General features: G+C 48.7%; 1 protein-coding gene across 4 annotated transcripts in view; it reads right to left on the bottom strand.

The window, feature by feature from the left end:
- Window positions 1-307: 307 nt before the first annotated feature.
- Window positions 308-26,223, bottom strand: part of SFSWAP (splicing factor SWAP) — an 82,442-nt gene continuing 56,526 nt past the window's right edge. For 3 of the 4 annotated variants that reach the window (XM_029221252.1, XM_029221262.1, XM_029221271.1), the window contains 5 exons: window positions 18,070-18,335; window positions 11,494-11,619; window positions 2,379-2,534; window positions 979-1,051; window positions 308-602 (listed from right to left, as the gene is read on the bottom strand). In XM_029221252.1, coding sequence (XP_029077085.1) covers window positions 537-602; window positions 979-1,051; window positions 2,379-2,534; window positions 11,494-11,619; window positions 18,070-18,335 — 687 coding nt within the window. In that variant the 3' untranslated portion in view covers window positions 308-536. Of the gene's footprint in view, window positions 603-978; window positions 1,052-2,378; window positions 2,535-11,493; window positions 11,620-12,909; window positions 13,062-18,065; window positions 18,336-26,223 lie in introns of all 4 variants that reach the window. The other variant, XM_029221278.1, reaches the window with a different exon arrangement.

Here is a 26,223-nt window from a genome sequence, read left to right as displayed (position 1 = left end):
GGTTTAGCTGCCCCGCGGCACATGGGATCTTAGTTCCCCAACCAGGGATCGAACCCTCGTCCCCTGCCTTGTAAGGCAGGTTCTTAACCTGCCACCTGCCTCTCCTGCTTTGCGGGGGCTGAAATGGCTGTGGCCTCGCGCCCCGGTGCAGGGCTGGGGGAGCGGGACAGGCGACCCCTACAGCCGTCCCCATGCCGCGCGACACCCACGCAGCAAGTGTTAGAGGCCAGTGACAGATGACACACAGTAATGAACTCACAAGCCAGACAAGGAAGGAACTGCCCATGGTGACTAGCTAGAAAAGGTGTTTTCCTCCCATTTTATCTGATGATACATTTTCACAGAAACAGGGTACTATTTACAAATATACAGGTAAGAGACTGCTGGTCAAAAATCTTAAACCTAAAATGTCATCAAAAATTAATTTACAAAACCCGCCAACCGTCCAGGAGCCCCAGCGGGATGGTCTGTGCAGGACGGGGCTCTCTGCTCCGCCAGCTCCTGGGGCCCCAGGCCCAGTCGCCCACGGCCGAATCTCAGGAGGCACTGGTCTGCATGTTTTTGGAAGCTGCGAGCATCGCTCTTACTTTGGCCATGAGGTCCTGTGCGAGGAGAGACAGAGGGCATCCCTGAGGGCTCCCGTTAAGTCTTAGGAAGGGGATGCTCCACACAGGGAAGTAGCTCGTGAACGTGTTAACGGGTGAAGACCGAGGAAACTGGGGGCAACGTGCTGGGTGGCTGGGGACACACCCAGGCAGGCTCAGGGCCCAGGAGGAGACGCTCAGGCCTGGCCGGGAAGGAGGAGACGGGGCTGACCGGAAAGGGGGGCCCAGGGACCAGCTGCCCTGGGCAACGCCGACACCACCGCCTCCAGGGGACCAGCCGGGACCTCCGTCAGGACCCACAGGATGAGGGGACAGGGAGTGGAAACCAGCCCCCTTAGAAGAAGATGGGAAGAAAGAGACCCTCCCGCCTTACCTGAGTGATTTTGCTCTGCACAGAAGAAACAATTGCTGAGGAGATCTGACCATCTTTTTCCTGAGAAACTCCCCTAACGCAAGTAAACAGAGAGGTCAGAGGCTTAAAAAATACTTTAAGAAGCCATTTTGCTTTACTTGTTTCCAGTATCCTTAAAAAAGAAATCAACATTATAAATATATGTATTTCACTTTTATATTTTATGTAACACGTTTGAAATATTTCATAAAATGCAACATTACTCAAAGATATAGGGCTTCCCTCGTGGCGCAGTGGTTGAGAGTCCGCCTGCCGATGCAGGGGACGCGGGTTCGTGCCCCAGTCTGGGAAGATCCCACGTGCTGCGGAGCGGCTGGGCCCGTGAGCCATGGCCGCTGAGCCTGCGCGTCCGGAGCCTGTGCTCCGCAACGGGAGAGGCCACAGCAGTGAGAGGCCCGCGTACCGCAAAAAAAAAAAAAAAAAAAAAAAAAAAAGAGAGAGATGAAGAAAAGGACAAAAGCACAGAAAGCTGGCGCCACACTCCCAGAGCCTGACCACAACCCGAGTGGGCGCCTCTGGTGCATCGTGAGGACTTTCGGGGCCATGGACACGACACACAAGTGGTGGTCGGGGCCTGTACTGAGTCACGTTTTACCTTTGAAGAAGCCACACCTTAGATTCTGACCCACCTCAAGTGAGCTGTGGCCTCTGCTACTCACCCACCAGCATCGGAGCACCGTAACGCACACTTGTGGAAGCAGGGGGTCTACAGGCGCGATGGAGGACCTGATCCCCTGCCCCCGACCCCCGCCCAGGCTCTGGGTGGGTGGGTGTGGGTGGGCGGCTTTTCAAAACAGGACTAAGTCTGGCAAATGTCCCCCGACAACCACGGGCAGCCAGGCAACGGGGGTCACCTGTGCTGGCACGGGGAGACCGGGGGACGATCAGCGTGGACGCCGACATCCCCACAGCCTGCGCGGTCAGGAAGTGATGGGTTCACCCCTGCCCGCTCGGGCTGAGAGGGAGCGATGGGTGGGTGGGGGTCCTGGGCCCCTGTCACCGTGGAGTCCAGTGCCCGACCCCCTCCTTTGGTCACACCGGGCTCCCCAGCTCCCACCCCATACGGCCCATGTGAGCACAAGGCACTACCGGCAGGGAGCCTGGAGAGACCCTGGTTTGGGGACCGGCCGCTGGCACACTACGTGGCCGCCCCACACCCACTCGCAGGGTTCCCCCTGCCCGAGCGTGGGGCAGGTGGCCCGGGGCGGCCTCTGGACCCACCCCTCCGTGTGCGCCCTCTACTCATCTGGAGCCCGAGTGACACCCGGAGGGGGTGGGGTGCAGGGCCCGGGTTCGGGGGTCTGCCAGCCCGCCCCATCTCGGTGCCCGCCCCCCCCGCCCAGAGGTCAGGGTGGGGTTACCTGGAGCGCTCCTGGCTGGAGCCCCGACTCTCCACAGGAGAGATGCTGGCCGAGTGCCGGCGCGCGGCCTGCTTGCTCGGGGAGGCGGGCTGCGAGCCGGCCTTGGACTTGGTCCGCGACCGCGAGCGCCGCTTCTTCTTCTTCTCGTGGGGGCTTCTGGAAGGAAAGCGGTTTTAGACAAAGGCACAGCGCGGGCTCCGAAGGAGCTCTGGGTGCTCTCCATGGGACAATTCAGCAATTTCACCCACCCTTCTATACACATTGACTCCTTTTCAAAACCATACACATTTAATTAACTTGAAACGGATGGATATAACAAAGTATAAGTCGTGCAGAAGTAAAACGTGGACCACCTTCTCGCCAGAAGTCCTGCAGTCAGATGCCTGTGGGTTTAAAACACCATCAGCACTTTATCGGCATTTAAAATAACCCAAGATAAGTAACCAAGCTCTGTTTGTACTGCTTGTTCATTTATGCTGACTTAATGGGAATTTCCAACCAGAAGTGGAAAATCATCAAAACCCAGCACTGCGAGCACAGACGCTCGGCGTGTCCTTGTGGCCTGAGGCTGACGGCCCCCGGGGCCACCCGCTCTCCCACCGCCCTCGCAGCTGCGCCTCGCTGCACTCGTCCTCGCGTCCTCCGAGTCGCCAAGGTCCGTGACTCCACGTCAGAAACGACCCCCAGCCCCTCCCCCCCCCAGCCCCGCAGCCCGCACTCTGCCTGGGCCTAGCGCCTCCCGCCCAGAGGCAGCTCTCACTCCACTCCACACCCTGCCCTGTGACCCCCCCCCCCCCACGGCCCTGAAACACAGCAAGAAAGAGGGTATGTGTAGGTGGTGGAAGCGCTGCGGTGCAGGCCCCTGCCCGCTTCTCCTGAGGCCACGGTGGCCGCCCTTCAGAACCCGCCGGGCGCCTGGGCTGCAGGCCGCCCTCCTGCTGGGACCGTCTCCCGGAAAGTCTCCGCAGGCACAGGCCGCCGCTGCTTTCATCAGCCCCCGTCTCAGTTTGTCGCTCCCCGCCTCCTCCCGGGCTGCGACTTGCTGCAAAGCACTAGAGGGCGGATCCCTGGCCGTGGGCAGCTGGGCGACAGGACGGGAACTGGACCTCGGGAGACATCGCCCGATGCCCACGCCCTCGTCCTCAGAGCGCGGCCGGAGGGTGGGCGACGGGCTTCTGGTGCTGTCACTTCCCTGCGTGCCGTCACTGCTCTAAACACGGACGTCCTGGGTCACCGCCTGCACGGCTCACACTCCTCCTGGTTCCTCGGGACTCACAGGCCCTTCCCAACCTGGAGACACCCCGGGGCCTGTCTACACGCCCACCCACCCCAAGACCAGTGCACCTGTCAGCCCGCCTGTCACTCGTCGGGGCACCTCCCTGGGGCGGCTCCCGTGGACGCCTGGTGCAGGAGGCTGCTGGCCAGCGAAGCAAGCTGACCCTCCCGCCGGGCAGGGCGTGGCTTTCTGGCTCTGTCTCAACAACAAGGACCTGGCCCTGGGTGGTGGCAGCTGGGCAACTTCAGTTCAGCTGTGGGAAGTGTCCCTGGTGCGCTGGCCTACGTGCAGGACAGGAGCAAGAGAAGTGGTCCACAAAGAAGAGGCTGTTCCCGGTGCTGGGTACACAGAAGCGGTAAGTGCACACCACAGGCCTACCTCCTACACTGCAGACGTTTTGTGACTTGTTGTCACATGGCTAGGATTTCAAAGGAAGCAGCAAATAAAACGATAAATATTTAGTAGCACGTGACATACGTCCCAAATGATTTCAGCCCCAAATGTGGCTAAGTTCCTATGGCTGCCTACATGAATTAATTAAAGGTAGGTGAGGAATCCTGACTGGCACGGTCAGGCCATGGAGCAGTGCATGTTTAACTCTGTAGGAAACCACCAAACTGTTTCCCAAGCGTTTCAACACTTGGTAATGTCCGTCTGCTTGTTTCCAGCCATTCTGGTCAGTGTAAAGAGCACCTCACTGTGGTTTTAATCTGCATTTTCCCTGACAGGTGACTAAGGAAGCTGAGCACATTTTCATATGCTACCTTCACTGGCTATTTAAATATATTCTGTTTTTCCACCAAGGTATTTGTGGTTTATTTATCAAGAGAAAAGTATTCCTTAGCCCAGATATGCATAGTTCATAGTTTCGAAACACAAGCATGTGACAAACTCCTGTGGAACTCAACCCAAAGAAGTTCTTTCCATTCCAAAATAACTTTGCACTCTAAGAGATGCCGGCCTTCCGCATCTCCTCAAAATCTCTTATGGAACCGTAACTTCTGTAGACATCTGCATGTGCCTTCTTTCTTGGTTCAACCACAGCAAGCCTACAGACAGCTGCGACACCCGGGGACACAACGAACGCTCCAGCAGTAGGAAAGTGCAGTCGCTTGGCCAGGAGGCTGCCCCACTGAGGCCTCCTTACAGGACGCGAAGCTCTTCTCTTTCACAGCTCAGTGACAACAGCCTTCCAGGCCGATGGAGAAATGGACCTGAAATACATTCTGTTCTGAAATGTCTTTCAAGCCCTCTGCCCCTTTTCTAATTGGGTTGCCTTTCTGGAACTGACATAGGCCTCTGTCAAAGATACACATTGCAAATCTCTCTCCCCGTCTGGGGCCTGCCGATGCACTTTCTTAACTGTCCCTTTTGAATGAAGTTTTTAATTTCAGTGAAGTCAAATTTATAATTTTTTTCTCTTACGGTGGCATTTTCTACATCCTCAGGAATCTCTGCCACCTCATAAATGTACTCTCCTTGTTTCTTCAAAAACAGAATGGTTCTAGTTTTCATGTTTAGGTCTGTGATCCATCTTGAGTTAAGCTTGATATTTGGGGTACAGGTCACTTTTCTTCCATTCTGATGTCCAGTTGTTCCATCAAGTTTTGCTGAAAAACGACTTTTCCTCCCTGCACTGTTTCGGTTCTCCACCTTTCTAAGGTGTGCCACGCGCGCCACCTGACTCCTGTGGCTCTCTAGTAAAGTCCTGGATTGGTGGTAAGAGTCTCCAACTTAGTTTTCAAGGTTGTTCTCGCTGCTAGTCAGTGCGCCAGCATCTACAAGAAGCCTAGGGCAGTTCTGACTGGGACTGTGTTGGACCTACAGATCCTTTTGTGGAGAAGAGCCATCTGAACAACACTGAGCCTTCCAGTCCATGAATATGGACTTTCTCTCATTTAGGTTTCTCCTGAACATTTTCTCCGAAATGTTTTGTGATTTTCAGTGTAGAGAGATCTTATACATACTTCCTTACATTTATCCATAAGTAGTTTGTTTTTTTGATACTGGTCCAATTAGTATTGTTTTTAACTTCATTTTTCGGTTGTTCTAGGCTAGTATACAGAAATAAACTTAGAGGTTCCTTAATAAGAAGACACAGTTTTACGCTCTCCTTTGCAATCTTTAGGCCTTCTATTTCTTTTTTCTTGCCTTACTGTGGAGGCTATGAATTCTATTACAGAGCAGACATCTTGGCCTTGTCTCTGATCTCAGGGGGAAGGCACCAGCAGGTGTGATGCTAGCTGTAGGTTTTGCAAAGATGTCCTTTGGGAATTCTCTGGTGGTCCAGTGATTAGGACTCCACACTTCCACTGCTGAGGGCCCGGCTTCAATCCCTGGTTGGGGAACTAAGATCCCACAAGCCACAGGGTGTGGCCAGAAAAAAAAAATAAAGATGCCCTTTACCAAATGGAGAAAACTTCCTTCTATTCCTGCTTTGCCAAGTTCTTTTTTTTTCCCCCTTTTCTCTTTTTAATGAACAGGTGATGAATTGTGTCAAATATTTTTTCTGCATCTACTGAGATGTCATATGATTTTCTTCACTTATTCTGTCAATACTGTGAGTTACAATGACTGGTTTTTGAATGTTAAAGAACCTTGCATTTCTGAGACAAACCCCATTTGGTCCTGATGTATTTTATCCTTTTAGTTAATTGCTAGACTCAAATCAGCTAACACTTTGTTAAGGATTTTTGCACTTCTTATTTTCCTGAGAGTATTAGTTTATGAATAAACACATGTGTGTGCACACACACCCACCCCCCCCCCAACAAAACACACCACACTCCACACCACACAGATGTGCACACACTGTCCATCTGCTTTAGGATGGTCTCATGAGGTGAACTGGGAAGTGTTCTCTCTTCTATTTCCTTTGAAGTGTCTATAAAATTGGTTATCCCCTTTTTCTTGAATGTTTGTTAGACTCTACTGATAAAAGTCATCTGGGCCTGGAGTTTTGTGGAAAAGTTTTAATTTATAAATTCAGTTTATTTAGCAGATGTGGAGCTACTTAGATTTTCCATTTCTTCTGCTGTCCATCTGGTAGTTTGTTTCTTTCAAGGAATTTGTCCATTTCACCTATGCTGTTAAATTAACCGGAATGAGATTTATTTCCTTATTATCCTTTTAATGTCTATAGGGTCTTTCATTCTTGATCAATCTAAAAAGAGATTTATCATTTTTAAAATCATTTTCAAAGAACCATCATTTGGTTTTACTGTTTTCCTCTGTGAGTCTGTTTTCTATTTTGCTGATTTCTGATCTTACTTTTATTATTTCCTTGCCTCTATTTACTTTGAGATTAATTTGTTCTTCTTTTTCTAGCTTAAGACAGAAGATTGGTTTTTAGACCTTTCTTTTTTTTTTTCTAATATAAACACTTAAAGCTGCTAACTTCCTTCTGAGTACAGCTGCAGAAGGAGTATGTTACATTTTCATTATCATTCATTTCAACATATTTTCTACTTTCTCTTGTGATTTCTTCTTTGACCTATGGGTAATTTAAAATGTGTTAACTTCCAAGTATTTGGGGACTTTCCAGATACCTTTCTACAGATTTTTACGTGGTAAGAAGACATACTCTGTATCATCCGAGTCTTTTGGAATGTGCTGGGACTAATTCAGTGTTACAGGGAACGATTTAGCCTGGTGACTGACCCACGTGCATGTCACGAGAGTGTGCACGCTTCACTGCAGGTGGTAGTGTTTAGCTGGTCAACAGTGCTGTTCATATTTGCTGCATCTGTAGTGTTCTGCTGCCTGCCTTTCCCTTTAGTTCTGTCAGTTTTGTTTCAAGTATTTTAAAGCTCTTTTATTCAATGCACACATTTAAAACATATGTCCTCATGAAGAGCTGGCCCGTTCATCATTATGAAACTGCCTTCTTTATCTCTAGCACCACTTTTTCAAGTCTGCATGGTCTCCTGTTAATACGGCCACACCACCTTTCTCCTTATTAGCACTGTACGGTGTATCTTTTAGATCTTAACCTATCTGTATATTTAAAGTATCTCTTATAAGCAGCTTAGTATTAAGTTTTGCTTTTTAATGCAGTCTGAAATCTCTGCCTTTTAACTAGAGTTTTTAGTCTGCTTACATTTAATGTAATTATTTGTATGGATGGTGTTAACAATCTTCTTGTTTTCTAGCTGTCCATTTGCTCTTTTTCCTCCTCTTCCCCACTTTTCTGCTTTCTTTTGCATTAATAAAGCATTTTTATGGTTCTCTTTAACAGTCTCTATTGGATTTTTAACCTTTTTATTTTTAGTGGTTGCTCTAGAGAATTACGATACGCATCTCTCAATTGTCATAATCTACAATGAATTAATAACACTTCATGTATGATACAAGAACCACAGAACAGCAGCATATTCCCATTCACTCACTCAACAGGCGTTTGCTGATGTGCTCGGTGAATGCTGAGCTGTAGGGATTCAGTGCTAAACCCTGCCCCCCACCCTAACCAATCACATACCATTTACTGTCATAAAGCAACCGGGACTTCCTGTTGGAGTGTACTGTGATATGATTTGGCTAAACATTTTCATGAATTTTACTTTTAAAAATATTCACTCTGCCCAGATCTGGATCTCCAAACACTAAAAGGAACCAGGATTCCTAGGAGAAACAGCTGACCCCAGGTCTGGGGCAGGGAAAGCACAAGCTAAGCCTGGAATATCTTGGGCCAAAAGTGACAAAGTACTCAAAGAACAATGGGGCCAAATGTGAGACAATGTTACCATCAAATAGAATATAATGGCAACGGACTGTTGCACAACAAATAAAAAACAAATCCCCAAACCCAAAGTCCACAGTGACTAAAACAAAGGGGGGTGTTTAGAGAAGAAATGAGGAGAAAGCTGCTGGCCACAGGACACTCACATTGTTCCAGTGCCACCCCACAGATGACTTGTTAGTTCAAAGAGGAAAAGGTATGATTACACAGCAGACACAACCTTAACCAAGTGATCAAACTCAGTGTCACTGGCAATGGGACAAAGGGACACTTGTGTGCCTCCTGGTGTGATGCAATGGGAAGTTACACAACATCACTATAGAGTATTCTTGCTAAAAATACTTAACATGAACACAGCCAAAAAGACACAGTAAGACAAATCCAGAGTGTGGGACCTTCAATGATACAGGTGACCTGGGCTTGTCAAAGTCATGAAATATACACTCACAGGAGGGCATGAGGGAGGGAGGAAGAGGAGGAGAGAGAAAGGAAAGCAAATGTGGCAAAACGTTAACACTGAGTCACGCTACAAGTTACATGCAGGTGGGTGTTTTTAAGTAGTAAGTTAAAAACTTTCTAGTAAGTTAAAAGTTTTTCAAAAATAGAAGTCAGGGATCTGCCTGGCGGCGCAGTGGTTAAGAATCCGCCTGCCAATGCAGCGGACGTGGGTTTGAGCCCTGGTCCAGGAAGGTCCCACATGCTGTGGAGCAACTAAGCCCGTGTGCCCCAACTACTGAGCCTGCGAGCCACAGCTACTGAGCCTGCACTCTAGAGCCCGTGCTCCGCAAAAAGAGAGGCCACCGCGGTGAGAAGCCCACACACCGCAACGAAGAGCAGCCCCCACTCGCCGCAACTAGAGAAAGCCCGTGCACAGCAATGAAGAACCAACGCAGTCAAAAATAATAAATAAATTAATTTAAACAAAATGTTAAGTTAAAAAAAAAAAAAAAACTCAGTGAAAGAAGCACTCGGTGATCAGCTTGTAGAAATAATCCTTCAAATCTGGCAGGAGGCACTTTCCCCTCAGTTGGGGTGACCTGACGGGATTAAAGGGACCCTGACTTGGTGGACGAATTAGTCACCTTCTGCCACACTGAAGCAGAGACCCCGAAGCTACTCCGAGTAGAAGGACGGAGGGGACAGCCTGACTGCTGGGTTAACAAAACTCGCCTGCTAACAGAACATATTCTTGGCCTACAGAAACTCTGGGTTTATAATCAAGCCCAGGAAATCGACCAGTAATCGTGCACATGTTCACCTCTACTGGGTTCCTCCTGAGTCCGCCACTGTCCACGACCTCTGAGTCAGGGCACAGGCTTGATCCCATCTATCAGGGCAGGGTAGCTAGGCCCTGCAGTAAGTTGAATCTTAACTTCTTTTATCTGACTTATTAAAGTTCTGAAGATAGCACAAGCTCTGATGAATCCTAATATAATCACCATCTTCTCTAGTGATAGCTCTTTTAATGCAAAGGTTAATTTGAGGGCAAAGCAAGAACTCTTCTGTTAGGAGAGATCTTCGGCTCCAAGGAGTTAATTTTAGACCATGCTCTTTACATATACCAAGGGTGATGATAAATTTCAAATGTCAATTACTTGCATAAGGAATAAAGTTTAAAATGGACTCAATTTTCATCATTTCATCCTGCAACAGTCACGTATGCTTAGCGTGGGAGTTCCAAGGCACAAAATGAAACTTATAAACAGACGGAGTGAGTCTGTACATGAAGCCTTCACTGAAATATATCAGTTTTACAGCTCCTTTCCTGATTTTTCTGTTTTAAGAAAAAGAGATGACATTTTATCATTTAATGGAACTACTGCATAACTAGCCGGACTGCAGGAACATTCTTCAGTTAGAAATGCCTTTCAGAGCTGCTCCTGCATGTACACATGTAGCTGAGTCACTTTGCTATACAGCAGAAACTAACACAACATTGTAAAGCAATTACACTCCAATAAAGATGTTAAAAAAAAAAAAATAACTGCTCCTGTTGAGGATGTTTGCTGATGGAGGGGCGTCTCTGAGGCAGGCTTGGGTGATGGCTGGGTTCATTTGTCCAAGAACGGTGGACACCTGAAATGCAGATTTGTCCTCTGGCAGACCCTGGAAGGTTCTGGAACCCCGGGTGTCCTGACACTCAGCAGCATGGCATCATGAAGTCTGAGACTACGATGGGCAACGATGGCGTCTTGCCCTTTTCTGGGTGCCTTGGTCACCGGGCCAGCAATGCTCCTTGTCTACCTACCAGAGCCGGGGCCTGCCTTAACTCCAGTGCAGGGACACAAAAAATGGGAAGCCCTCATTTTCAGAGAGAATGGAAATACAGAAGCCAAGTGACAAAAAGCATTCAGGTGGCATCACCCACGCTGGACGGGACGAGCCCCAGATGGCACCCCTCAGCCGAGAGGGAAACGCCCACTGGTCCACCGGCCATGCTCCTGGCTTGGGTCCTGTGTCTCCTCAAGTCAGTGGTGGTGCCAGGGCCTCTGGTGGCAGAGGTCAGCCCCGGAGCTCTCTTCCTGGGAGCGGGGGCAGGGGCCCTGGCTTGCTGAGCGTCCAAGGCCCAGACTGGGGGTGACGGCGACATGGGAACCAGCCTCCCTCACTCTCCTCAACTAGACAGGTCTCTCCTAGCGGTCAAGGGGCCAGAGGACGGGCCCTCTCCCTGCTCTCAGACCCCACGAGGACCCTGTGGCACTCTCCTGGGAGCTGCAGCCGAGGCGTGGCCACCTGGGCAGCAGGAGGGATCCACCTGAAATCTGAACTTCGGATTCTCCTTGTCAGTCGCCCCTCCACTCCTTTCCCTTCTCAACACGTGAAGGGTAAGGAGCTGCGTGTGGGGGTCTAGGGGCAGCTAGGCTTGGGGGAAATGTGACCCCCAAGAGCTCCCAGCAGGGCCAACCACCTGCAAAGACAGACGTGTTCCAGCACAGGCAAGCGCCCTCTGCTTCTGAGCTCCAGAGCAGTGAGAACGCTGCCAGGATGACTCGGGATCGGCCAAAGCAGCTGCTCCCCGGTTCCGGACAGCTCTGTGCCGGAGACGTGGGAGCCCCGCCTTCCAGCGCAGGTCCCGTGTCTGCGAAAGCTCCGCCGCCTACCTGGACCGGGTCCGCTTCCTGCTGACTCCAGGGCTGTTACTCATTCGGTAGGCAGTGGGGACACTCCTGTCCTCCCGCCGTCTCTCGGGGGAGTGCGCTCGTCTCCGAGGGGACCGGGACCGGGACCTGGCAGAGGAAAGCAGGCATTTCAGTCCTGTGTGGGGTGGGCAGGGGAGCACCTCCACTGCTGAGACGGAGGCCAGCCCTGGCCTGAGCCCGTGGGGCGTGGTGGGTCCCTGCCTGTCCTTGCAAGGCCCGCCCCCAGCCTCCCTACTCTGCTGACCCGGAACTGGATCCAGGCTCAGAGGCAGAACGCTCATGACACCAATGCTAAGCTTCTAAGTGGGGCACAACTCATGCTGAGGCTGGAGCCATGGGCTGCTGGTGCGGACAGTCAGCAGGAGCCAGCTCCCGCCCACTGGGTCCCTGCAGTTCCTGGCGGATGCAGGCCCGCTGCTGCTCTTCCTTTCTCTTGCCTTTGCCCATCTGGTCTCCCTAAAACACGTTCAGCTCACTGGTATTGCTGTCAAAATTAGGTAAGCAAAGGCAACAAGGTCCAAGTGAGCTGTTTCCACTTGTTCTGAACACTGGCAAGAGGAAGAAACTGAAACGTGATGAAGTTCGAGGACCCCCTGGAAATCTCTCTTGTTTGCACTCATCTTATGGCCTCTCAGCATGAGGAACAGGCTGCAGGCCCACTGGCAGGAAGCCTGAACCTTCAATCCAATTCAGACCATGCCGTTCCCATGAAAGTTCTGGCTAAATCATTTGTTTATGAGATGTCTAATATTTTTTCTTCCCTTTCCTGTGCCTGGAAGAGGACTACTCTATTCGTGCAGTGCCGTGACCCACACACGGCAACCGTGCCCCAGACACCAGCACGCAGAACTCCAACTCGAGACCCTCACCCACGGGGCCACGGTCCTAACGGACGGCCCTTTAACAATGGGTTTAGGACTCTTATTTTAGTTTTTTGTCCATTCAGTGAAATTACTGTTTTGGGGAGACCTGAAATAAGCAGAAATCTGGGGGGGGGGGGATTTTCTTTCCGTTCTGTTTCTATGACAACCCACTCAAAAAACGATATACAGAAGAGGTTTTGATTTTGTCATCTAAAGAAGTTCTACACTGAATCATTTTAAGTCACAGTAAAACCCCCAACAGCGCACACCGTTGTTGCAAAGATCAGCTTGTAATCACATTCCACCCTCTGTGTCACAGGGGGAACGCTGAGTCACTCCTTTTTGAAAAACACCGCAGCCACGGAATGACCTGCTCCGGGAGAAACGCGCGCGCCTCGGCTCTGGGGCTCCTCTGACACAACTGCTTTTCAGCTTATACAATGGTTGTGATTTTTATTTCCAGAGCTTTCCTAAGATTTAAGTAACGATTACAAAGGTGAGGTCAGTCAGACACCTTGACATTTTACCAGGCTTTCCCTCAAAAGAGCTCCAGGAGTCAAATCTGTTTGTGGTTGAGGCTGCCCGATAAATGCCTTGCTGTGCTGCCGCCACTGCCGAGCTGCCCTGACAAGGCTCCGAGCTCAGCATCCCTGGGAGGCCGTGGGTCTGTGGCACGGAGGCACACACTTAACATTCAGAATGACATGTGCTGGGCTGCGCGGTGCTAGAGCCCCGAAAAAAGCTCTGCTCAATCAAAGCCATAGCACCTATGGAACGCTTAAACACAGACTTCTACAATAAACTCAATAATCAGGAAAATAAATTAGTTTTTACTGTCTGCAAATCCCTAACTTTGACATACAATACCACTTTGCAGTGGCCACTGGTGCTTTCTTTGAAGTGAAGTGCCTGTTACCAGTAGATTCCAAGTTACCTGGGAAAAAGCCCATCTCAGAACGAAGGGCCATGAGCTACACCGGATGATACTTAGGTTTTATTTTAATTAAAGAAGCTCCAATGCTTTTATTCTGTAAAGTAGGGTCTGAATATTGCTACCATGGCACAGTGCAAGAAACAGAAAGTCCATTTTGTAAGTAAATCATCTGTATAACGTGACCAGAGGCCTTCTCATAAAGAAAATGAAATAGTCTGAATTAAAAAATTTTCAAGCATGATGCAACTCAGATTTTTTTTCTTAAATGATCATAATGGTTTGCTTTCAAAAAGAGTCATAAGGAGACTTCTCATCTGAATGACAGCGATATTTATAAATAGCCTCTTTCCACCAGTGTTTAACCATTTCAGGAACCCACTTCCTCCATTCCTGTTACTTTCCTACTCACAGGTCCTCACGGAACTGAACAAGCAGCAACGATCTGGTACCAAGGATCTGGTACCAACCAGGCTGGGGACCTGGCAGCAAGGATCTGGTACCAACCACGCTGAACAAGCAAGAGGCTCCCAGGTTTTAGTTCTTCTCAAGCTTGAACCGTGGACCCGACTTCATCCGCAAACCCTTCCTCCCCTCCTGCGGGGACAGCTTCTCCCCGCAGCGCTGTTACCAACACGGCGGCCACGGCTCTGCCTGGGGTTACGACTCACTTCCTGGACACCAGCACGTGAACCGGCGTCTGGGGGAACGTCAAGCACCTCATCCTCCTTTAAGGGCCTGGATCAGGAGATTAAACCAACCACCCTCACCGGTTTGCTACGCAGTTTATCGGGGGAAAACGTAAGGAATTACAAATTTCAAACTAAAATACGACCCCAATTTTGCCCGCCTGAGTTCTTTTTGAACATTAAATAGAGCACTTGCAAAAGCCACATTAACCCCCAGCTCCCAGGCCCCTCCCCGAGTGAAAGCCCTGAGGGAGCCTGACCTCTGGAAGCCACACGGGGGGCCCCTGGCCCTCCTCCACACAGAGCACCTCACGCCGCGGGGCTGCAGAGTTCCACCCAGAATCCCCCCAACCTCAGAACAAGCGAAACCAACCCCCCACCAACTAACCAACTACACGAGGCCGCACGCGATCTCATCAAAAGCCTTACAAATGCGCTGCACTTCAAGCTTCGGTCTCATCGAGCTTTGGTTTAAAATCCCTACACTGTTACAAGTGGATTTTAACTTTAGGCAGTGAATTGCAAGAGTACATCTTCATCCCATTAAGGTACAAAACCTAATGTGATATAAAAGTAGAACACAACAGAGAAAGAAGTCTTATACTTTAATCAATGTGGATTCAAAAGACACCAAATACTGTCTTTCGGTAATCACTGTGCTTTCTGAGAAGCAAAAGGCTGATTTCCAAAACTAAAAATTTTTCTATGACAAATTCACCTTTGGAGAGCCAGAGTCATCTATAATTTAGACATATTTGATAAATGGGACTTCAACCATATGAGCATTAACATATTAACATAAAAATTACTTATGACATAAAAGCTTTTTAATCTTAACTCTCTACATTTTATACAGGATTTCAGTAACTTAATATACAAGAGAAAATATATTTCAACTGTAATATCCTACAACAAGTAGAAAGAAATATTAACAAAAGTCATTTTACTTGGAGCTGGCGGTAGTCTTTTTAAAACAATTAGGTTGTGTCAGGCCCAAGAAACAAGTCTTATATATCCTGTGCAGACGTTACGTCTGTCATGGGCTAGTCTATCTGGAAAGACAGACAGTTAAAGAGAAAACTATGACAGTATCATTAGCAACTTCAATATTTTGGTTAAAAATTAAATTTCTTTTTTTTATACTTCAAACGATTCATATCACCAAGAATACCAACCTCTTTCATTTTATAACTGTTTATTTTATAAATCCAGTTGGATCCCTAGAAATTATTAGTGTGAGCCTGGATTAAGAAAGCAGGTCTGTAACCAGCTTAAGAAAAAAGGCAGTATTATCAAATAAAACTCACTCTTCTCAGAAATAAGAGCTGAAGCAGGATTCTACCTGGTGAAGGTGACTTATCCGACTTATGTTCCCAGGGCCCAGAGACCCACCACGAGACAGCTGGTCTCTCCTCCGTACCTCTGATCAGAGACCTGCAACCCGCCTCTGGGCCCTGAGCTCAGAGGTGGTCTGATTTCAAGGAGCGTCACTGCCACATATAAGCTGTCAAGGCAAATACTCCTGGACAAATACTTTGAAGGTTTGGTTTTATAATATTATTTTTAAAATATTTTATAATAAAGTTGCACTCTGCCTTGACATTTTATCTAAACTGCAAAATCAAACATCTGACTTAGTGAACTTAAGTCAGCTGATTTAACTCAAATTAACTAAAAGTATCACACAGATACTACTGAGATTAAAGAAGTGTCTGGGAGTTATGAAAATACTCAGCTCTTTTTACAAACATTTTAACTATAGGTCAAATTAAGGTAAAACTGGTGGTTTGCCATCACAGAACTCACACTAAAATTTTTTTGAACTTAACTTTTTCTTTTAACTGAAAATTACAAACTAAGGATTAGGATTTTGCTTCCTGCAGTCGTCAGCACTGAATATATGAGAACAATATAAAATATACTTGTATATAAAATCTGTAAATCTATTCTAAAATAAAAAATATTTTAAATGTATTAAAATAACATACAAAATGACTTACTATTATATATAGATAGTCAATAAATATCACACAAATCCCAGAAAGTTAAAATTCCAAGTGTTTCACGAACACTTCCAGTTCTGAACAGACCAACCTGGGGGAAAGGTCTGTGGCCATCACATCTGACCAGACAGGCTCACTTCAGTAGTAGACACGGCACCTACTATATGTGCTGAGCGCTCACCATGAAAACCTACTCATTTCTTACACTAGGAAACAATCTAAGGAATCCTGAGAGTTACCAACCCCCAGATGGGGGTTTATGAATGCATTATACTCTCTTTGAGCCCTGGAATAAAGGATAACTAGGAAGAATTTTACTGGGTATGTTATTACTCAGAGGGCTTGTACAGGCCTATTTATTTATTTCCACTATATAATGTTATAAGAAATTTTTTCAAATAAGAAACTTTAAAAAGTTTTGATATATACATACAAGTTTCTGGGGACTTTCAAAAATTGAAAATATGTCAGCAAAGTTGTTCATTTAGTTAAACAACAAGCTCTGTGTGTGTGTGTGTGTGTGTGTGAGAGAGAGAGAGAGAGAGAGAGAGAGAGAGAGAGAGAGAGAGAGAGGGAGAGAGAGGGAGAGAGAGGGAGCGGGAGAGGGAGGGAGGAGTGATGGAACGTCTAAAGAACTAGCAAAAATGCACAGAGCGGGACTTCCCTGGTGGCGCAGTGGTTAAGAATTCACCTGCCAATGCAGGGGACACGGGTTTGAGACCCGGTCCGGGAAGATCCCACATGCCGCGGAGCAACTAAGCCCGTGCGCCACAACTACTGAGCCTGTGTTCTAGAGCCTGAGAGCCAAAATTACTGAAGCCTGCACGCCACAACTGCTGAATCCCGTGCACCTAGAGCCCGTGCTCCACAGCAAGAGAAGCCACAGCAATGAGAAGCCCGCACACCTCAACCAAGAGTAGCCCCCGCTCACCACAACTAGAGAAAGCCCGCGTGCAGCAACAAAGACCAATGCAGCCAAAAATAAATACATAAATAAATAAATTTATTAAAAAGAAATGCAGAGAGCCAAAGATCAAATTTATTCTAATTTCATTGTAGACAAGTGTAAATACTTGTCAAGCCTTTAAGGTCTGGTCTGGGTAAAAATCGAGAAAGCATGTTGTCCTAGGATATATTTAAGACAGGCAGATGTGTATACAAGTACACTTTTTTTTAAACGTTAAAAAATAAAAAGTATAGGGCACCTGCATTTTTCCCACGGAAAGGAAAGAACTAACAGCAGCTGTAGAAGAAGAACTAGATCAGTACAAGTGCTGTGCTAAAGAGAAACTGAGAGAAGTCCAATCAACGTTCAGTGAAAAATGAGAAGGCGTGAGGTAAGTTTTAAAATTAAAACTTTGCTTTCCTGAACCTCCTGCAAGCCAGGTGCTTTAAAAAAAGCAAACACCTGCCTTACTGACCAGCAAATTCTGTGGCGCTTACAGCTTTCACGTTTATTACTTCTGTTGCCTGAAACGTTAAGCTGCCTCCTCAAGAGCTGGCTCCTTGGAAAGGTGGTTTTGGGTTGAACAGTGACTGTGGGTGAGAGGTGTGGAGAAGCAAATTAATCGAGAAAACAGGTGTGTGCCACTGTGCTCCCTCCTTTATGCGCACTTGTAGGTGCTGCGCCAGGGAAGCTGAACGCAGCCAAAGTACAAATCCTCCTGCTTCGCCACCTGCACACTCACAAGGAGCTAGGCTGGGAAAGCCTGCTCGCTCACACCAAGCAAAGACCCCAACCCTGTGGACCTTCCACACATTTCAGCCGATATGCTAGGCCTGCTTCTAAGCCCTGTTAAAATGTAAATACCTCTATTGTTTAAAAAACCTGGCAGTAGCTGATGAACCTTAGAAAGTCAGGTTGAAAAAATATTTTGAAAAGATCTTATTTGGGTTGGCAGGGCGCATCTCTCATCAACACACGCAGGTGTGTGGGTCTGTGTTTACGGGGAGCTGGGCTAGGGAGGCTCCATCCAGCTCTGCTGGTGAGCAGGTGCGGGGGTCTGCACCCACACCAGATGCACGGCCGCGAGGGCGCCCTGCACACCCACCTCGAGCGCCGTGCTGTCCGATAGGCACTGGGAAGACAATGCTTTGCTTTCGAGTGGGATCTAGACCTGGACTTGGATGACGAATGGTACTTGGGAGAGCGTGATCTTGTTCGAGACCGTTTTTTGTGCTTTTTCTTTTTCCTCTCTCTCTCTTCTTCTCTCGGCGGGTCTTTGCTTTTGCTTGAGCGCCCTTCCGGAGGCTTAATGTCTAAAGTGGGCAGAGGTCTGCCTCCGGCCAGTAGAGGGCAGGACACAGTACTGGCTTCCTGGGAACAGAAGCAAACGTCTGGATGTTAACAGGGAAAATGCGACATTTAAAAATGTGTGTTTATAAGCTTCCGACTTTGGGGCCCTCTCACCAATAACAAACCAACACCTCTTAGAGCGGACCACGCCTCCCTCTGTGGTGCTAAAAATCCTGCCCTGGCATCTTAGGGAGAATGATGGCTCCTTTGAAGTCAAGAGCTGAATGCCCACCTCTCCCGGCCGAGCCTTCCCGTGCAGGGTTCCCTCCCAAGCCTGCTGCGCTGTGGCAGCTGGATTTGACGAAAGGAACGTGGCACGAAGGGCACTGTGTTAGGAAAAGAGCCCCGCTTGCTCTTTCGTAAATAATTGTGACTTTCCACCGAAAAGGAGATTCCTCTAGTATCGCGTTTTGATGAACCTCTGCTCTGCCTGAACCAAAAGAGGTTCCTCTTTGATTTTTAAAAAACTCTTTGTCACAAGGAAAATACATTTCTCTCCTTCTTTCTTTGTACCTGTGTGAGGGGATGGATGTTAACTCCTAACTCCTACTAACTTACTGTGGTAGTTATTTTGTTCTATATGTAAGTGAGATCATGCTGTGTACCTTGAACACACAATGCTGTGTGTCAACTGCTAACCAGAAAACTGTCACTCGCCATCTGCTCTACAAGGATGAAGACACTGGCCACTGCCGTCGCTGACCTCTGACACCCCCTGAAAGGAGTGGAGATCAGGAAGGAGGCCCTCGGTGCTCTGGGAAAACCTGGCAGAACAGGCCTTCAGATAGAGTTTCAGAAGATTTTATGGGCCTAATTTCTTGCATCTCCTCATGCCTAGAAAAGCGCTAACATCATTAATGGTGACATCTGCTCCTCGTGACGAGCAGCCACCTTCTGCCAAGATGTGTGCTCGACTGCATGCACCCCCTCACCAGAGTCACTTATCTACTGACCCCCGGCCCCCAACCTCTGCGGAGCAGTTCCTCGGCGCTCCTGAGAGGCTGTCTCCTGGGCTATCATCCTCATGTTGCCCCAAATAAAACTTAACTCACAACTTTCACGTTGTGCACTTTTTGTCCGTTGACACAATTATATCTCAGTAAAACTGAAAGAAAAAAATAAAGCCACTAATGGGAATCACAAACAAGATAACCCCATCAGTGCAAGTCTGCCGTGCTCCACACATGTGAATGCACCACACCACGGTACCGCACTTAGTAAGTTATCAGTCATCCTTAAAAACCTCTTTACCCAAGCATGACAGACACACAGAAGAGTGCACAGACCTTCAGGACGCTGCCTGCTCAACTCTCACGGTGGGACACCAGCACACACATCAAGGAGCCACCACCCTCAGCGCTGTGGCATCCAGAGCACGCCCATCGCTGGGACTTTACTGTAAAGTGCTGGAGACGCACACCTGAGGACCACATCGCACTCTCCGATGGCAGGAATGATAAGCTGCCTGCATGGCCGTCAGAAGGGTGCACTCCTGGCTCACTGTGGTCCATCCCAGCAGTGAGTCAGTACAAACCAGCTTGAAAGAATGATGTGGTGACATCCTATGTTTATTGACGTTAACATCTGTCCACATCACGTTGTAAGATGAAAAAATGAAAAACCCCAACAAACCCAGAACTCCAAAAACCCACCACCGGTATTTTACATTTGCAGCTGTGGCCACCCACCTGCAGCCCTTCCCCTCGTCCTGAGAAAGGTCATTTCCTCAATTCATTTACATGAATTTTAACTACAGCCAGCAGAGATATATCGAGAAATCTGCAATGTGTCATTTTGTGCCTCGGAGGATTCAGCTGTAAGGTTTACGGAAAACAATCCCAGGGAGGGGCTGCAGGCCGGCCCGTCTCGTGGGCCGCGTGGGTGCTGGCTGCTGGCTGCTGCCGGGTGCTGGGCTCTAGCAGGACCGGCCTCCCCTCTCTTCTCCGCAGGTCCATTTGGACAAGGCCAACTGGATGAGGGAAAACAACACTTTGTGCAAATGGTTCTTCTAAAGTTGCGCTTTTTGCCCTGGCGGTGCTCCTGCGGCGGGACGAGGATGCCACCCTGGGCTAGGGGTCAGGGCTGCGACCCGAGGGCAGTGCTCCGCCTGCCTACTGTTTACACTCACAACGCCGCCTCTCACACCTTCCCTTCCTTGTGAGCCGAGAGGCGGCAGGGCCGAGAGTCGCTCAAGAACAGTAGAACAGTACGCTCTGTTCCCAAAGCAGTTTGCTCTTTGTAGCCGGGGCCACCGCAGAACGGGGGGCGCACGGGCCGCCTGCCGTTCCTGGCTGGGCTTCGCTCATCTCCTCCACGTCAGCGCTGCCCAGTTCATTTTTAAGGCTCTGCCTAAATTGTCTCCAGGGAACCCATTTCATCGTGAGACAGTTCTTCCTATCAAAAAGGTCTTTCTCACTTCAAAATCTTTTAGTGCAATAATATTTTTTGGGTTACATTTAAAAATAATTGGTTGTTGTTAAACAATTCTACCATGTAGAAATGAACCTTTACTTCTAAGAACACCTAACTCCCACTCTGGCACTCCATAAACTTATATACAAAATGATATGTTAAGACTAAAATAAATAAAATGTAGTGAGCTTTCTAACTTTAAAGGCTGGCGGAAGGGAAGTGCTGGCTGTGCCGCCAGCCGTGCTGCCTAGTAGAGAACCCTGTTGCCGCTCGGCTGCAAGAACCAGCTTTTAGTGCATTTAAAAAATCCCAGGGCTTCCCTGGTGGCGCAGTGGTTAAGAATCCGTCTGCCAATGCAGGGGACATGGGTTCGAGCCCTGGTCCGGGAAGATCCCACATGCCGCGGGGCAACTGGGCCCATGAGCCACAACTACTGAGCCTGCGCGTCTGGAGCCTGCGCTCTGCAACGAGAGGCCGCGACGGTGAGAGGCCCGCGCACCGCGATGAAGAGTGGGCCCTGCTCGCCGCAACTAGAGGAAGCCCTCGCATAGAAACGAAGACCCAACACAGCTAAAAATAAATAAATAAAAATTTAAAAAAAATCCCAGTAACTGTGGACTCTAAATTAGGAATATATACATGGCACGAACAAGGAGACGGAAGTAGGGGTAAGAGGCGCCAATGAGCACTTCCACACCGGATGCACGAGGCCTCCAGCAACGGGGAGTTAGTGGTCATGGCCCCAGGAGCCACAGGGCAGTCAGGGCTGCTGCAGAGATTTTCCCCGGAGAAGCAGAGAGAGTCTATTTTAGAAGAACTGAGACATGGTTTCCATCCTTTATCTAAGTGGTTTGTTGAGTGAGGAGAAACACAGGATGGCTGTCTTTCTCCCTCAGGGTTCTCCCTTCCTGCACATGAGGACAGAGCCACGGTACTAATTAGTGATGATCAGTGCTGCACTAAACGGGGGAGAGATGGGAAAACACACCCCCCATGATGGACGTCTGCAAAGGATAAGAACCAGGTGGACGAGGCACACTGCAGGCGGCCAGTCCAGGACAACAGGAGAGGGTGAGTGGCAGCTTATTAGATGAATTCCTATTTATACGTTATTGCCAACCTGATAATTTGTACCTCTGAACTTTATTACTGCTTCTTTTGCCTTTATCCTAACTAACGCCCGTCATTAGGAATACTTATTTCACCACTGTGGTTATAGTTTAGTACTTCATTTTGAGGCGAGGGAATAAGTGAATCAATATATTCAAAATATAACTCGTAATTAGGTCATGGGGTCTATTTATTCCAATAAAATGATTGATTACCCTTCACCATTAAAGTGAAAATCAGCAACTGAGGTGGGGGGCCTTGGCTGGGCTGAATTAAGATGATGCATTGTGACGACCTCACTGTTTTTTTCAGCCTAAAAGTACTAAGAGGATATTTTAAAAAAAACCCGGCAGTTAGACTTGAGAATAAGAAAAAAAAAAGGATAACCAATCCCACACACCCAGGGGCAGCCCCCCAACAATGGTGACCCCAGGGGCAGGCTGTCTGTGCCAGCACGTCTCGGGGTCGAGATGTACGCTCTCCCCAACATGGCTCCACTTCTGAAACCAAGCAACCTCATGACGCGTCCCACCACGCAGGGCGGTGGCTCTCGTGACCGACCGCACCAGGGGGAAGCAGGCGTGGGTCACGCCCTTCATGCAGGGTGAGGCTGAAGAGACTTCCAGGCCGCCCGCACTGCCAGACAGGACGGCTGGATGCAGGAGCTCTACCCAGACACAAGCCGAAGGGCCTGGCCTGCCCGGGCCTCCAGGGCTGCTCAGAGGCAGGGCTTCCGTTATGTCCAGGTTCGGGGAGCGGCCAGCACCTGGGACACGTCAGGACAGGCGTGTGTTCTGGCCTCTTCAACTACACCCAAGGCGTTCCTGGGTGCACAGCTGGCGCAGGGGGCACGGACTCAACAACACAGAGGGGTGGTTCGTGGATATTAACGACATGAGCCACAGAACTATTTCAGGAAAACATCACTCGGGCTGTTCAGAAAAGCGTGGTGGCCCCCTGCTCTCTCTGCAGCCCGGCACCCTCTCCCCTACTTGCAAGAACACCGTTGATGCGGACAATGGCCCTTCCTGCCCTCTCAGTGCGTGAATTCCGGATGAAGATCTCCAGCTGAAGCAGAAGACAGACCAGAACATTCTGCTCTCCCCGGCCACCGTGCTACGTTGAGGGAGAAGCACGTGACCCGAGTCTGGCCCAGGTCAACAGATTCAAGACCAGACTGAGCGGGGCGGGGCTGCGGAGTGAGGCACTGAGACAGGGGCCGGAGGGAGCAGAGCTGCGGAGCTCAGCCCGCCCAGGAGGCTGAGCCTGCAGAGGAACCCTCGAGACATCCGTGAGCCCCAAGCACGCTGCGCCACCCTCACAACTCGGAAAGTGAACCCAGCTAGTTACTGGACTTGCTTAAGTCATCTGGGGGCCGTCGGGTGGTTTTCTAGCACGTGTAATCAGGGCCCTGGCTGATGCAGCAAGCCAGGCTTTCAAACTACTGGAAAAGGGATTTAAATGCCCAGCTAGCTCTGTAATCTAGACCTGGCTGCAGTGATGGAAACGTACTGTTTCTGCACTGCCCCCCACTGCAGTTAGCTACCAGCCACGTGCGGCTACTGAGCGCTTGAGATGTGGCCAGTGTGATCAAGGACCTGAATCCTGAATTCTAACTGAGTTAAGCTGAAATTGCCACGTGTGGCTGGTGGCCATACTGCACAGTGCACATCCGGAAGGAGTCAATGGCCCTGCTAATTTGTACTATAAATTATACGAAAACCCCAAGACCAAGTCACTGCTGAGTCAACACCCTCCCTGCAGCCCCACACCTCCCTTGTCTAGTTTCTGAAGGCGCCTGGCTGAGGCTCTGCACAGGGTGACCCGTGAGGAGCTGCCTGTGATGCCCGCGGGGGACACAGCAACAGAGCCGTGCGGCAACCAGTGTCCAACAAGCAAAGCGGCCTTTTGGGGATGGAATGTTAATACTCCAGCAAAAATGATCAGAGCACAGATCATCATGGGGTAGAAGAACACATAGGTTGGTCTGAGTCATGACTGGCAAAATCAGGAAGGAACGTGAGAAAGATTAGTCATTTATAAGAGTATTTAAGGGCTTCCCTAGTGGCACAGTGGTTAGGAATCCACCTGCCAATGCAGGGGACACGGGTTTGAGCCCTGGTCCGGGAAGATCCCACGTGCTGCGGAGCAACTAAGCCGGTGCGCCACAACTACTGAGCCTGCACTCTAGAGCCCCTGAGCCACAACTACTGAGCCCACGAGCCACAGCTACTGAATCCCACGTGCCTAGAGCCCGTGTTCCGTAACAAGAGAAGCCACCGCAATGAGAAGCCCACGCACCACAATGAAGAGCAGCCCCCGCTCGCAGCAACGAAGACCCAACGCAGCCAAAAATAAATAAAATAAGTAAATTAAAAAAAAAAAGAGTATTTAAAAACTTGTGCTCCTTATTTTGGTAACAGTGGGAAACAATACTGATCAGTCTTTGTTCACAATAAAGTATTTGTCAACAAATTAGCACACAAACTAGCAACTATTATTTCCTGCTGCGGGAAAATAAATTGCTCAAAAGCAGACTAACATACATTTTAAAATAAAATCTTATTTCTGAAGTAACACTACATTAACCACTAAATGGGATAATTATATAAAGGACTCAAGATATATTATACGTTTGAAATCAGACTTTGAAACGCATCCTCTAAAACCGCATTTGCAAATGTCTACCAGTGCACATCAAGCCAGAGTCTCCCCAGTCGACCTCGCAGGCAGGGCAATCGCCCAGGTCTGACTGCTGAGGCCTCCTTCCAGATGACCCTCTCCTGCCCTCTAATCAGCTGTGCCCGCTCAGAGTGCTGTTGCTGCCGTATCCACATTCTTCCGTGGAAACGCACTGCAGCGGTTCAGCCTCTCCCAGACCTGTCCCCATCGCCGTGCTGGTTCTGCCCCTTCCTCCACAGACCCTTCATTCAGTGCGGGGTTGGGCCAATCACTGCTGCCTGCGCAGGCTTCACCCGCCTCCGCAGCTTGTGGGTCTTTGGCCCCAGAGTGCCCTCGCCCCCGTCACCTCTCCAAATGACCATGGTTCCCCAAGACCCTGCTCAGTCCCCAAGCACTCTACGGACCCTGCCCTGTGCCACCTCTGCTGTCCTGGGGGCCCGGGGCCCTCACCCTCTTGCTCAGAGCTGCTCTGTGCCCCGCAGGGCTGACCTGGTGGAAATGTCCATGGGCAGATGCCAACCACACGAATGCGACTGGTCATGGAATAAGAGACAGGCTTCTAATTCACATCCCAAAGCGCCCTGAATATAACAGAGGCTCAACAAGCATGGGTTGATTTTTGTTCCCCTTTCCTTTTCAAACTCTTGTTGGACCTGTAAACTTGGCAGGATCATTAACTTGAAAAAATTACTGTTATCTAAACAATGTCTTGAAGTCTGTTGTTACCACATAAATGACAGCATGATTCAACAGGGATTCAATTCAAGACTTCTGATTTCTCTTTGTTTTGAATTAAGAGCACAAACAAACACACACCAAAAATGGGATGGTATATACACAGATTTCTAAGTACTACTTATGAATAGTGTTTTAAATATTTTATATACTGCTTAAAAATTTAACGTACTAGTATCTGTCCACATCAATAAACACACTCCAAGGCATCATTAAAAGTTATACCTGAGTATGTAAAAATCACCTCTCCTAAGAGATCGATGGAACCGAACAGACAACCATGCACTAACAGAGCATGTACAGCTGGGATTGAGTGTATAATAAAGGGGCCCTTGAACTAGTGCAAAAAGATGTGTGATTTAGTGGGTTGTGTTGTGTCTAGCTATATGCTCCCCAGAATGAAATAAATTCCCAGTGGGGCAGATTAAAAGACAAAAAGGAAACTGTTGGTAACTCTGGTGATACAGAGCTAACACAAAACAGGAGAGAAAAGCCAGCCAGCCAGGAGAAAAGTAAAGGCTATGGAAGGGGTTCACAGCAGGGGAATAAAAGGCCACAAAACCCGTGAAAAGTTACTCAGTTAACACCTATAATTAAAATATGTAGGTTAAACCAAACAGATACCATCTTTTCCTATCTATCAGACTCACAGAATTAAGGTGGATGACAGCCAGTGACGGCAGGGCGTGAAGACAGTTACATTCACACACCACAGAGACAAACAAAATGAAAACAACCCGCCCCCCGCAAAACTGCTATAATTGTTCTAGGCACTAATTTAGCAATAAAATAAATTTAAAAAATTTTAAATCTGAAATTTAAAAATCAATTCCACGGTCAGGGATTTATCCTGTGGATATACTCACCTCAGTGAGTACAGAAGGCTTAAAGCAGCACTGCTGTAACAGTAAAACCCCAGGAGCGGCTTGCATTTCCACCAGCAGGGAGGGGTGAACCAAGTACGGCACAT

Source organism: Monodon monoceros, unplaced genomic scaffold (assembly GCF_005190385.1).
Source record: "Monodon monoceros isolate NGI ecotype Baffin Bay Population unplaced genomic scaffold, NGI_Narwhal_1 Super_Scaffold_1, whole genome shotgun sequence".
NCBI lineage: Eukaryota > Metazoa > Chordata > Mammalia > Artiodactyla > Monodontidae > Monodon > Monodon monoceros.
Note: the sequence above shows the minus strand (reverse complement) of the source record. Positions and strands in the feature narration are given on the sequence as shown.